The following is a 13,451-nucleotide window of genomic DNA, read 5'->3' as shown; positions in this document are numbered from 1 at the left end:
TTTTTTTTTTTTTTTTAATCAAGGTGTCAGCATTCGGCGACTATTCCTTGGGTTTGTAATCCGGCCCCTTTTCACACAGACCAGTTAAACTGCAGGATGTACCTCCAACTGACCAGAGGTCCAAGCACCTCTCCAACTGGACTGCCAAAGTGCCTAATGAGCCAATCCATGTTGCGCCTTGCCTTCCAAGACTCTCCTACCTTCCAGGATAAATCTTGCCTTCCAAGAGCCCCAAGAATCCAACCCACGACCTCTGATCTGTCAGCTTTAAGAGAACCTGACCTTTGTCAGTGGAGAAGTGCCCCGGGGGCTTCAAGAACTTCTTGCTTAAAACTATTCTAAGTGGTTATACTATGAGGTGGAAATATGTCCAACCAATATCTAGCTGAATTTCTCAATGTACAAAGAAATCATCTCAACAATATTGCATCACTAAAAAAATGTCTGAATACTTAATTGTCGTAAATATATCCAAAAACCTTAAGATATGAGTGTTAGAATCGATATTAGGTCACCCAAATAACTGCAAGGTATTTTGGTACATATTAATCACATTTTTCATGCAAGTAAATGTTTGCTTGCCCAAATTCTGGTCACTCTTGAAATCACGTATCTTCAAATATGTTTTTTTACGGTTTACATAATTTTTTCGAATTTGTAACTTAATATGTGTTATTGTTGTTAAAGCGTGTGTAATTTTTAGAAATTATGAATTATAATTCCATGCTACATCACGATCCACTACCATTGTAGCATCATCACCACATTTCCAAATCATCATTCCCAACCCTCGCTACAACTACCTTCTATAAAAATCACCTCAAACCAACAAGTGAAATAAAAATACTAACGTAACTCATCATTTCAAAAATTACAGATCTGTAATCAAATCTACTGCCATCACAACCATCTTCCTACAATCACCATCATCGCTGTCCAAGGGTCTCAACTATATCTAGCCACCAAAATATTGTTGACTCACATTACCCTAATGGGATATGCACAACCATTAATCACCAATACTGAAAACCACATTTGTAGATGGTACAGGAGTGAAATATTCTGAAGCAATAAGTTGGAAGGAATGAGATGGAGGTCATGACGACAATGGAAAGAATGGCCAATGGAGGTGGTTGGTATGAACGGAGATAACCTTTGCTGTTGAATATTTATGAAACTTTAACTTTATAAAACTTTACATATTGCCAAGATCTTCAAGTCATATCATCAAGAGCATTAATTAATGCAGAACAAACCTTGATCCATTGATGTAATTATTTAATATTTAATCTTGAAGATCAACTTGCATTCCCTTCTTATTTGGTTTCTTAATTTCAATCTTGATTGCATTGTTCTTTAATATAATTGCTACAATCATTCTCCTTGATTCTTGATTAATTGTTTTTATTCTTGATTGTAGTTCTTGATTCTTGATCTTGATCGTGGGTTTTGGTTATTCCTCTTCAATATGTTTTCTCTTGTATTCTTGTATGATGGAATGGCACACAGAATGAAAATAATATATGAATTGGGGACCATAACCCTAGTTATAGTTTCCATATGTATTTTTCCATCATAAAATACAACTCTAAAGAAATTTGATCTCTACACATATTTAAACCCACACTTTATTTAGATGCACAAAGCTCAATGACTTTAATTCTTTATTAGATCATTTTAAACATGCTTAACTTTAAGATAACCTTTATAAATAGTCCACATTACAAATTAATAATTTCTCAAAAATCTCCCGCCCTTCTAACAATCACGTCCATCAATTATATCAATATAGGATCAAAGCAATCTTCATTTCAAATATCATAACGAAACCCATAAATTATCACGTGTATTAATACAATAAATTAACATAGATCATGTATGGATGTGTAGAATGGAAATTACATGGGATATGATCCAAACATGCTTATTTCCAACTAGTCGTACCTTATTCTTTAATGAGATCAAACCAAAATTTAATTAAAGTGAAAATCGAAAATTGCCTTCCTCACGTATGTATAAGACCGAATCCAGTCGAAGCAAGATATTATCTAATTAGATCACAAATTACAAATGTCTAGAAAAGCATTTGAGAGGCATTTTACCCATAACTACAACTCATCCGCTGATTCGTCAATCGAATACTTTATTACTTCTTAAATGAAATTGAGTCTTGAACAAAATTTGAAACAAGAGTCCTTAAGCCTGATTGTTGTCAATTGCAACAACCGATATATCTATATATTATCTTCCCTAGCAAACTCTACATCCTCAAAGATTCTGACATTTCTCGTTCCAAAAATTGACCTAATAGTGGGATCTTAAAAAATTTGTAACCCCTTAACCTTTCATAATATCCATTAAAATAGTATCTGACGGTTCTGGAGTCTAGTTTCCTTTTATTTGGCCTATAAAGACTTGCCTTAACTGGACAATTCCAAATGTGCAAGTGCTTCAAACTAGGTTTCTTACTTGTCCAAAGCTCATAAGAGATTTTGACAGTTGCTTTGCTTGGAATTTTATTGAGAATTTAAGTTGCAATCTTTATCATTTCTTTCTAGAATGATTTTGGTAAGGTGAAATGACTAATCATACTTCTTATAATATTCTTAAGCATTCAATTTCAACTATCAGTAACACCATTCATGCTAGGAAAACCTGGCATGGTGTACTCTAGGACAGTTTAATATTCCTCTAGGAATTTAGCAAAAGACCATGGAATTGAGTTGGTATTGGCAGATATTCTTCTAAGAGTAGTGGGTTGTTCAGTTTTAACGCAAAGTCTAGATTTATATAGTCAAGAACGATATGAACTTGCTCTTCTCAATCCTTAAAATTTGGTTCCGTAAGTACATGAACTGAGTTGATGTTGGTAGATGTTAAAGAAGTAGAAGAGTTAACTAAATAGAGAACAAAACTAAAAAAATATGTTTACATTAAAATCCGTACTAAATAATTAATTAATTCAAATAATGGTAGACCCTATCATAAGAGACCAAGCACAACATTGATATTTAGTCTTTGAACAAAAATATCAACCTATAAGTAGCACTCATGGTGTAGTAATCTTTTCTTAGTAGCCCTAGAACTCTCAACTTCATTGACATTGGAGCCCCAGTCTCACCAGTGTTGGCTGACTTACATAGTTGATCTTTGCTAATTGATTCGCCTAGTATGCAATCCATGTCTCACTTTAATAGCAGACAGTCAAAAATGAACATTGACAATAAGCTATGTCAAACAATAAACTTATCTTTTGACTGTTCAAATAAATAAGAAAATTAAAATTGTCACGTATTTATTACCACATGTATGCATGTAATTCTGTCAAATATTTACCTTCCTTTGGGTCAGCTAATGTATGCATGAATTATATTATAATATGCCAAATAAATTAATTTAGACTAGATATTTTACTTTGGTAATATGTTGCTTCAACTAATTTAGTTTGAAAAATTAGTAATCCGAAGGAAACTTTAATGCCATGATTTGAAATTTAATTTTTAAACCTTTAACTATTATTTTTTGTTTTATTTTTTTGTTGACAAATATATTTTTTAAAATCTAGACAGAAACATAGCGCTACAGTGCCAAAAATTGGGCACTGTTGGCATTACCTGGGCATTCCCAGGTAGCGCCTAGTTGTGTGCCTGCGTCTTCCAGAATGCAATGCTAATGTAATACCCAAAAATCCCAAAACTCCATAAATTTGAAATTTACATCTAAAAATTTAGAAAACTAAATTATGAATTTCAACCTTAAAATTCTTCACTTGATTTCAATGGTTAAAATGGATTGGCTTTGATACTACTTGTTTAATATTTATGAAACTTAAACTTTATAAAATTGGGAGATTTTTCTATTTGGCCTATCAATTTTTCTTTTTATTGAAAGGTCTATATTACCCTTAATAAAATGATTCTTTTTATATTGCAATATATATCCTAATCTTTTAAATATTTTATCTTCTATTTTGAATATTTGAATATAAATTCATTCTATGACCTAATAAATAAGAATAATTTGCAACATATATTTCATATTTCCTAATTAAAATACTATATTCTTTAAATGGTAAATTTAGATTTTCTAATTGAGAAATAATATTCTTTATTTTTTTTAACATTCTTTCTAATAGATTATTTAATCCTTCAATTGTATACCCTGACATTTATTCATACAAATAATCATCGATTAATCCCTACGATTCTTTAAGATCTTAAAAAGATTCATTTTAATTTTAGCAAAAGTTTAATAGTTTTACCTTAGGTTTGATATGGACTTTTATTTTTAGAACCGAGTGACCTTCGAGTTCTAAATCTGTAAACTGCTTCATTCAACGGCCTCCTGCCTAGCTGCCTTCACGGAATTGTTTCTATTTCAGCTATTTACTCTCACTGTATTAACTTCTAAAGAATAAAATTCTACACTTCTATTAAAGAAAAACTTTCTTTTTACTAAAATAAAAAGAAAACTTTTTATCAGATCCTTCAAAAATCTATGGGAATAAAGATTTAGAAACTCATATTCATATCAAAATATTGGAGTTTTTATTTCTTTCAGAATTTATACAAGACTTCTATTTGGTACAAAGGAATTTCCAGAAAAACTGATTTTTCAAACTGGGAATGGTTTTAAGAGTAACTATTGCTTACAACTCAAGATTTCAAGATTAAATGAGATGATCTCTATCTATGACATGTCTCTATTTATACAAGTTTATGAGACTATTACATCATTGAGTATATCAGTAAAGACACACTTGCCTCTCTATTATTTTCCTCCTTGGAACTACATCTTCACATGCTGCTTCAACTTTTTATCCGAAGAGCATCTTTTTCTATTATTACTATTTTCCTTCAATGTCTTCACATGCAGCTATATTATTGTTATTCATACACCTTTGTCAAAGATGTTCTATTATTGTCCTCTTCCTTTATTTCTTCACATGCAATTGGGGCACTCCTTTAACTGGTAGGATTCTTTTATAGTGATAGGAAATCTTGAAAATTGATGTATATCGAATCTTGTAATATAATCCTCTAAAATTTCTGATTTTCCATATCCTCCATTGGATACTAACATCCAATTTTCATATTGACACAAGCATGAGAATTTTTTATCAAACAAATTTTTGGCAATGTTGTATATGACTTTAATTCTAAGTGCTCTTCTATGTCTGATCAATGATTTTGTCACTATCGAAACTTTTCTATTATTTNATGAAGATGAAGCTCCCGATCAAGCCGTGAAAGCTGTCGGCCCACGTCGCATAATCCCGTGACTCTGCGCCCCCACATTGTCGCCTTCTTCTTTTCTTTTCCGAGCCTGCAAACCGGAAATCTGTTTTCATTAGCTAGCTCAAATATTCTGTAAATTAATTCCAATTTACCTTCTTTTTCTTCTTTTTTTTTCCTGAATAAAATAATTTATTTATCACATTTCAGAAAATTTTAAATTTTACATTTTCGTATTATTGTTCTACTTAATAGTTAACTCCCTATACTAACATGGAAAAAATTCAAATATTTAAAAGGTATAAAATGATTCTATAATTTAATAAAATATGTATTATTAAAATCTACGCTTAGTTAATAAATTATCTATTTTTCATACAAATTATTTTTCACATTTTCCATATGTTATCATGATTTTTAACACTAATTATACATGTCATCATGAATTGTTGAAAAAGAATAATATTGACATGCTAAAATTTGTAAACGAACCTTTTGCTTTAATTTTAAATAACAAAATATTAAAAGAACTGGAAATTTTACTTCTCTTTTAATTTTATTAAATTCAATTACTATATGAAAAATAGAGTGTTTTAACTTTAATCTCAAAAAATAAATAAAAATGTAGCAAATGAAAGTTCTTTTCTCCATTAAATTATTTGTTTTGAAGTTTTAATTTTCTTGAAATGTATATTAGATACGCAAAATTAAACATGACAGTTAATAATTATTGTCGTATACCCAACAAAATTCAATTCATAATAATTGCATATATCAAACATATGCTATTTTTGTATTTATTGAAAATACACTATGCCTTGTCAAGAGTAAAATTCCACATCAAATAAAAATAAATAAATAACAAATATATAAGAATTTTCACCACTCTTAAAAATGTTGGACATTTCAAGATAGAATCACAAGTCTTAAAATGCTATATGAGCCCATTAATTTTAACGAATAAATTGAATTGTTTAAAACTAGAACAAGCAGTTGGCCTTTAAGATTAGTATTATCTAACAATTTACTATCTTGCTGGATATATTAAGAAAAATTCTCGTCGTGTAAAGATGAAATAAATAATCAAGATATAAAATTTGGATTAGTTCTTTAAACAATATCGACATTTTAAGATAAAATTTCAAAATCAAGTATTCCTAAAATATGTTAGATCCAAATAATTTTTGGAAGTTTTTGTCAAATGTCTAATAAATTTCAAGTTTTGCCCAATTCAATGAATTAAACATGTTGTCTTTATATTTGAGTTATTATTGAAATAATATGGTCCCCTATTAGTTGCTTGAAAGTTGACAATATGCTTTTTAAGGTGCAAAATTAAATACTATACTATACTATCCTATTCCACCATTCTTTTGTTTTACTTTACTATTTATTCTCTATTTGGGCAGCCCCACAAGACAATGGTTGGCATATGTTCAAGGTTTCTACTTTTCAATACAAGGTTTTGTGCTTATTGTCTTCTGAATAGTTGACACAACATAGTAAAATATAAGCATGGAGCAGCAAAAATATATATTTACAATATATATGCTTTTGCATTGTAAAAAGACTCAAAACTACAGTCTTTAACCATGGCTTTTTTGCCAAAGTTGAGACAACTAATCTAGATTAAGATTTTGTCAACATTGTTTATGAGTAGTGATAATTTTATTTATCATCTTTTATAGTACGTCTCTCGTAAAAATTGAATTTACTTTTTGTTAGACATTCGACAAATTAAATTTTTATAAATGAGTAACGTTAATACTTGAATTTAAGATGTGTCTGTTACGATATTATGTTATGTCACTTTATTTAAAAAAAATTAACATTGTGGAAAATGAGATAAATTTACTTATTTATTTGTAAATATACCTTCAGCTATACATGTTACACCCTAAATGATCGAGTGACACAACAAGGGACTCGTAAGAAGTATCAGAGACCCATTTGAGAATGCATGAGATGTGTGAAGAATAACGATAGATGTTCGATAATAACGTAAGATGACTTGAAAAAGTCTAGAGAATGTTAAGGTTAATTTAGGCATTATCCAGTCCTAAAACGACAACCAACACGACAACAACACAATGAACTTGACAAAGACTAGCTCAACCTACAAAGTCATGCAAGTAGTAAAACCGATTTAACTCTTGGAGTCGAGTAGATGTATGTATATTGTGTGTGTGTGTGTGTGTGTTTACATTTATTTGTTGTCAAAACATTCCTTTTTGGTTAGTTGCAACACTAAAATGCTTTATACTCGTAAAGTAAGGAATGTGGCTCTTGAGTATCTGTCTGGCCAGCACATAAAAATTTATATATAAAGAATTGCAATAAATAAACTATGAAAAAAGATCTCCATATATTTGTAGGACTCGAAAACGATTCATTGCTGTCTCTCCCATGAGTGCATTAAATAAAATAATAAAACTAAGCATCAATAATAATTGTTGTCGGATAATCCAATACTATAATGTTTTGAAAGGACAAAATTTTCAAAGTTTATTTGCCTTTTATTGCCTTGGGGTGTTTTTGTGGGAAGCATGAGAAATTTAATAATTGGATTTGGAAAAAAAGAGGATTTTCTTTGTTCTTTTTTTCTTTTTCATTTGGAGATACTCTTTGGGTTATTGATGAATTGAATAGACTACTAGTTTGGAAAATCACACACTAAATGTTCGTTAATGATGGCATTATATTTAGATGTTATCGTGATGGCCTACCCCAAGTCATATGCATGCGTTTATGAAGAGCTTTCTAACCACGTGGATGGAAGGCTTGTCTCAAGGTTTTTGCGTTCGAGGCAGGGTACAATAGGCACCTTATGGACGATCATAACATGTCTTGAAATCTTGGCTATTTTTTTAGTTCGTTATTTACTTTTGTTTAAAAAAAGTCAATGAACTTTTCAATTTGTTTGAATTTGGTAATTATGTTGACTAATTAGGTTCAACCATGAACTAGAGTTTACGTTGTTTATATGGCCAACAAGCTTTTCGCTTACGAACTCATTAGATCGATCGGATGGGTGACTAATGAGTTTTTAAGCCTAGTTTTATTTTTCAAAGAATATTTGATGAAAATTGAGTTTTCGATTATATTTAGTTAGTATTTATTTACTAAATAAATTCGAAAGACGATGAAGGTTGAATTTTTAATTTTCTTTTAGAAAACTTTTTTATTATATAAATTCAAATTTTAATTTCGTTTATTTCTGAATAATTCTAGATATTAGAGATTTTAACTTTCGTCATTATTTTTATTTTTAATAATTACCTATATTTTAGTTATTATTTTTAAATAAGGATTGTAAATCATCATGGCAATTAATTATTTTTAAAATAAATTTATGACCTTTGTAATTTTTCTATCTCTTAAATTCTCGTTATTTGATATTTAAAACCAAAAATCCAAATTCTTTCCGTGCGCATATTAAAGAGTTTTGATGTATATATATTTTTAATATTTTTAGAAATTAACAAAAATTAAAAGATAATCGTATTGCGATATTCATTTGAAATTAACGAAACTTCGATAACATGGTAATCGTTTTGGTAACTACATCAATATCTCTGCTTTAAAACAAATTTTTTATTTTTCTCCTACTTTTGAGTTGCTTTGGAGTCTTCATTCGAAATGGCCAAAAGGATGAAAGGACAAAGAATATGGGAGACATAAAAATAGTGTTAGAGCAAACTTTCTTCCTCATTTGTAGACAATTTCACCGTAAAAATCTATATTAAGATTACAGGTGGAGAAAGCGAAACATAAAAGTGGAAAAAATTACCCTTTTGTGCTCAATAATCCCGATTTCGATCATATATATATATATATATATATATATATATTATTTTTGATTTTTTTTTCTTCTACAATTACCTTGTCTACTATTCAAACAAAATTTCTATTAACGTCTTCTTGTTAGAGATGGTTAAAAGAAGTGAAATTGATATCACAGAGAAATCACATGAGAAGGAGATACATTAAGAGTCCGTTTGATAGTAAAGGTGAAAAAGGCAAACCAATTCTATATACGTTAGAAAAGAAAAAATCGCCAAAACGATAAAAATTCGATTTCCATGAAATTGGCCAAAAAACACTTCTGTTTCCACTTTTCTATCAAACAACCAAGGTAAAAAATGAATTTATCGAATGTGACATTTTCCAATGTAATTGGCAAATATGCAACTGAGAAATATTGAATTCTTTGACAAATATAGAGTAGGAAAAGGAAGAATAAAAAGCCAATAAATGTCTATTATTAAATTCACTCAACCTCATAATATATGATTTCAACTACTGTGGATTTTCGCTACTACACAGTCAGTTTCACCATAGTTTTCCATTCAAGAAATTGAGCACAGAATTAATAATCAAAAGTTTGACAAAGCTATGGCAATAGGAGACATATGGGTCCCAGATAATCACTATTTCCACCATCTTGCCACTCCATTATCACATCTCTCTCCCCTCTTTTTCTCTCTTCCTCCGTCTCTTTTTTGCTCCCAGAAGACTTCCTTACATTCTCGTCTTTCCTACAAAAAATCCTTAAACATCCCATTTCTTGTAATTTTTCTTGATGTTATGGAACCAACTTTAGGCTTGCTAGGTGGGATTGGGGCCGGAGGCGGTGGCGGTAGAGGAGGTGGTGGAGCTGGTAGCGCAGCCTTGTCTTGTGATCAGACTGGTTTAAATGTACCCAATTCTGAAAAAGACTACATGGACATTTCAAAAGAGTCTGAGCTTGAACTGGGATTAGGGCTGAGCCTTTGCAGCGGCGGCGGTGGTGGTGTGGAGGCGAAGGGTAAGGGGTCTGCATGGAGTGAATATGGAAGGATATTGACTGCTAAAGACTTTCCCAATGGGTTTTCAGCTGGGAGTGGAAGGGCTGCTGCTGGAACAAAGAGAGCTGCTGCTGACTCTGTAGGTTCTGCTGAAGGTGGCTCTCCTTCTACTGGTGTCAGGTTAGAATTGATTTTCTCAGGAGGATGGTGACTCGTTTGATAATATAAATCTTGGAATTCGACTAATCGAATTGCTTGTTTGAGCTTTAAAACCATATTGATTCTTGGTTCCATTGGCAACCTTGTTCATATTTTATTTTATTTATTTATTATTATTATTTTTTTTTTATACCTAGATGTACTCTGATATATAGTGATGATTTTAAGAATATGATTTTAATCTTGGTCTTTGATTTATTATTTTAATTAATTATGTTCGGTTTAATGTTAAAAAAGGTTACCTTGTAATATATTTTCAGTAAAAGTTTTCTTTTGCATCATTATGAAAACCACTTTCTTTTTCTTCCTAAGTGGGATATACAATAAATTGCTGTAAGTTGTCATCCAATTATGATCTATCATTATGTTTGGAATTGCTTTGGTTTTTCAAGTCCATCATCTTTGCCAATTTGAAAGATTTTGTAAGACCCTTTGGGGCATGTTTGATGCTTAGTGTTGAACACGGCTTGACGGTACAATCGACCAGATTTTAGCTTTTTCCTGCACTTTGTTTTGAAAATATGCAGAACTATGCTGTGTTGTGTTGTATCATGTGTTCTTTGTTTTTTAAATCATTACTCTAGTTATATTCCTTCTTTCGTTCATTAGATTAAGAGATGCATTTTTGCTTTGGAAAGCAGTCAGGTTGTGGGATGGCCTCCTATAAGGGCATACAGGATGAACACCTTAGTCAACCAAGCAAAGACTTCAAATACTGAAGATGGTGAGGGAGTTGGCAGGGACGAAAAGAAGGAGAACTCGAAGAAGAAAATCAATCATGGAAATGACAAGAATGATTCGACCATTAAAGAAAGAGATCATCTAGGATATGTGAAGGTGAATATGGATGGATTACCAATTGGAAGAAAGGTGGACTTGAAGGCTCACACTAGCTATGAAACTTTGGCGCAAACTTTGGAAGAGATGTTCTTCAAGCATCCATCGAGGAAGATCCGTACGTGTACTTTATGTGTTATCAACAATACAAATTACTCGAATGAGGGAAAAAATTTGAATATTTGATTTGATTATCTTGAAAACGAGTTCTATAATCTTGCGATTGTGGCATTCTTAGCTGATATCCAATGTATTTCTCTTGGTTGGATCAGGTAGTGGAAAGGAACAATCAATGCAACCTTTTAAGCTTTTGGATGGTTCGGCTGAGTTCGTGCTCACATATGAGGATAAAGAAGGAGACTGGATGCTAGTCGGAGATGTTCCATGGGGGTATGTCAAAATATATTACATTTATACTCAATATATAGACATCTTTTATAATGAATTAGGAAAGTAATAAAATTGATCTTCTATCCATAGTGGGCAGGAGCTTTGTTGTTCACCCTGTGACATGGCATGCCACGTCAATAGGTCAAACCTTTTTCTTTTGATTTGTCAAAAAAAGCAGTTTCACATTAGGCGAAGTTTCTCCTACCAATTGTTGGCAGGAGATTAGGTCTGAGAAATGTAATATCAACCTCAAGCAACTTGATTAATTCAACTTCCAGGAATAACTGCAGAAATTGATGTTCTAAAAAGTTTAAGTCCTTTTTTCTAATACAATATTTACAGTGAATAACAAGCTCGCGCGCACGCACACATACTCACTCACTTAATCCACATTACAATCACGACTCTGAAATGATGCTATGCATATAACATGGGGACCAATATAAGACTTAGTCAACACTACAAGGTGCTGCTAGCTAGGTAGAGTTCACTGCTTGTTCATTTTATACTTGATGATGTTCTAAAAAGTTTAAGTCCTTTTTTCTAATACAATATTTACAGTGAATAACAAGCTCGCGCGCACGCACACATACTCACTCACTTAATCCACATTACAATCACGACTCTGAAATGATGCTATGCATATAATAAACAAAAATCAAATAAATCAAATTAAAACTATTTATCAAATAAATCAAATAAAAACTATCAAATTTCAACCAAAATTTAATTTTAAGGACTAAAATAGAGGATTTCTATATTATATTGTCATATTATGTAATATTCAAATTAGGGGTATTTTTGGTATGTAAATTGACCAAAGGTCATTTTGGAAAAGTGGCCCCTTTCGAAAGGTTATTTCCATGTATTTCCCTATAAAATTTCACATATTGCCAATATCTCCATGTCAAATAATCAAGAGAATTAATTAATGTGGAATATACCTTGATCTATTGATGTGAATATTTAATCTTGAAGATCAACTTGCAATCTTTTCTTGTTTGGCTTATTGATTGCCTTGTTTTTCAATATGATTACTTCAATCATTCTTTCTGATTCTTAATTAAATGTTCTTGATTCTTGATTGTAGTTTTTCATTTTTGATCTTGATTGTGGATTTTGAATTTTTTTCAATATGTTTTTTCTTGTATTGATATGATGTCACAAAGAATGAGAATTACATATAAATTGGAGACCATAACTCTAAAACTATATGTATTTTGGAAAGTGTTACAGGTACATAATTGTCTACATAATGGTGTCCATAATTACACGTGGCACTGAATCCAATTTTTAATTTAAATCTCACTCTTCCACAACAACAATCGGATGATTGTCATATCACATTATGGACACCATTATGTACAATAATTATGTACAAGTAGAATTTTCCATGTATTTTACCCATCATGAAATACAACTCTAAAATAATTCGGTCTCTACACATATTTAGGCCCACACTTAATTTAAATTGCTAAAGTCCAATGACTTTAATTTTTTATTAGATCATTTTAAATGGGCTTAACTTTAATATAGTATTTATACACAATTAATTACATATGTAGGCTTATATGACAAATTAATAATTTCCTACAACCATGCTCCTCTGCCAGAAGAAGCATGACAGAGGGTCTGACCGATACACACATTTGGGGGGTGGGACCACCTCTTCCTCCCAATTGTTTATTCATGCAGGCTCGGTGGTTGTGAGTGAGTGTCGTGACCTCTGTCAACCATTCTTATGGCAGAGGAGCATTTTCCAATTTCCTAGCATCTGTTTCTTTGACATTCTCTTAGTGGCTATATTGACTTTTTGTCATTCTAGTACTTGCGATGGCAATGCTAAAGTTTAGATCCTTAAAAAATCGAGGCTAGAGGTGCTTGGGTTTGATGGTTCAAATCTTTTAATGGCGGTAGTGCGTCGATTTAGAGGTGATGATGTGTAGAGAGAGAGAGAGAGAGAGAGAGAGGGGGGGGGGAGTTG

General features: G+C 31.3%; 1 protein-coding gene across 1 annotated transcript; it reads left to right on the top strand.

Moving 5' to 3' along the window:
* The first annotated feature begins 9,614 nt into the window (after window positions 1–9,614).
* On the top strand, window positions 9,615–12,084 carry LOC111392151 (auxin-responsive protein IAA13-like). Its single transcript, XM_023017417.1, has 3 exons — window positions 9,615–10,201; window positions 10,882–11,195; window positions 11,350–12,084. The coding sequence occupies exons 1-3, from the start codon at window positions 9,630–9,632 to the stop codon at window positions 11,532–11,534; spliced, it is 1,071 nt and encodes a 356-aa protein (XP_022873185.1). The 5' UTR covers window positions 9,615–9,629; the 3' UTR covers window positions 11,535–12,084.
* Window positions 12,085–13,451: the final 1,367 nt, after the last annotated feature.

This window comes from Olea europaea, unplaced genomic scaffold (assembly GCF_002742605.1).
Source record: "Olea europaea var. sylvestris unplaced genomic scaffold, O_europaea_v1 scaffold890, whole genome shotgun sequence".
NCBI classification, from domain to species: domain Eukaryota; kingdom Viridiplantae; phylum Streptophyta; class Magnoliopsida; order Lamiales; family Oleaceae; genus Olea; species Olea europaea.
This window is presented reverse-complemented; position numbering and strand designations above follow the sequence as displayed.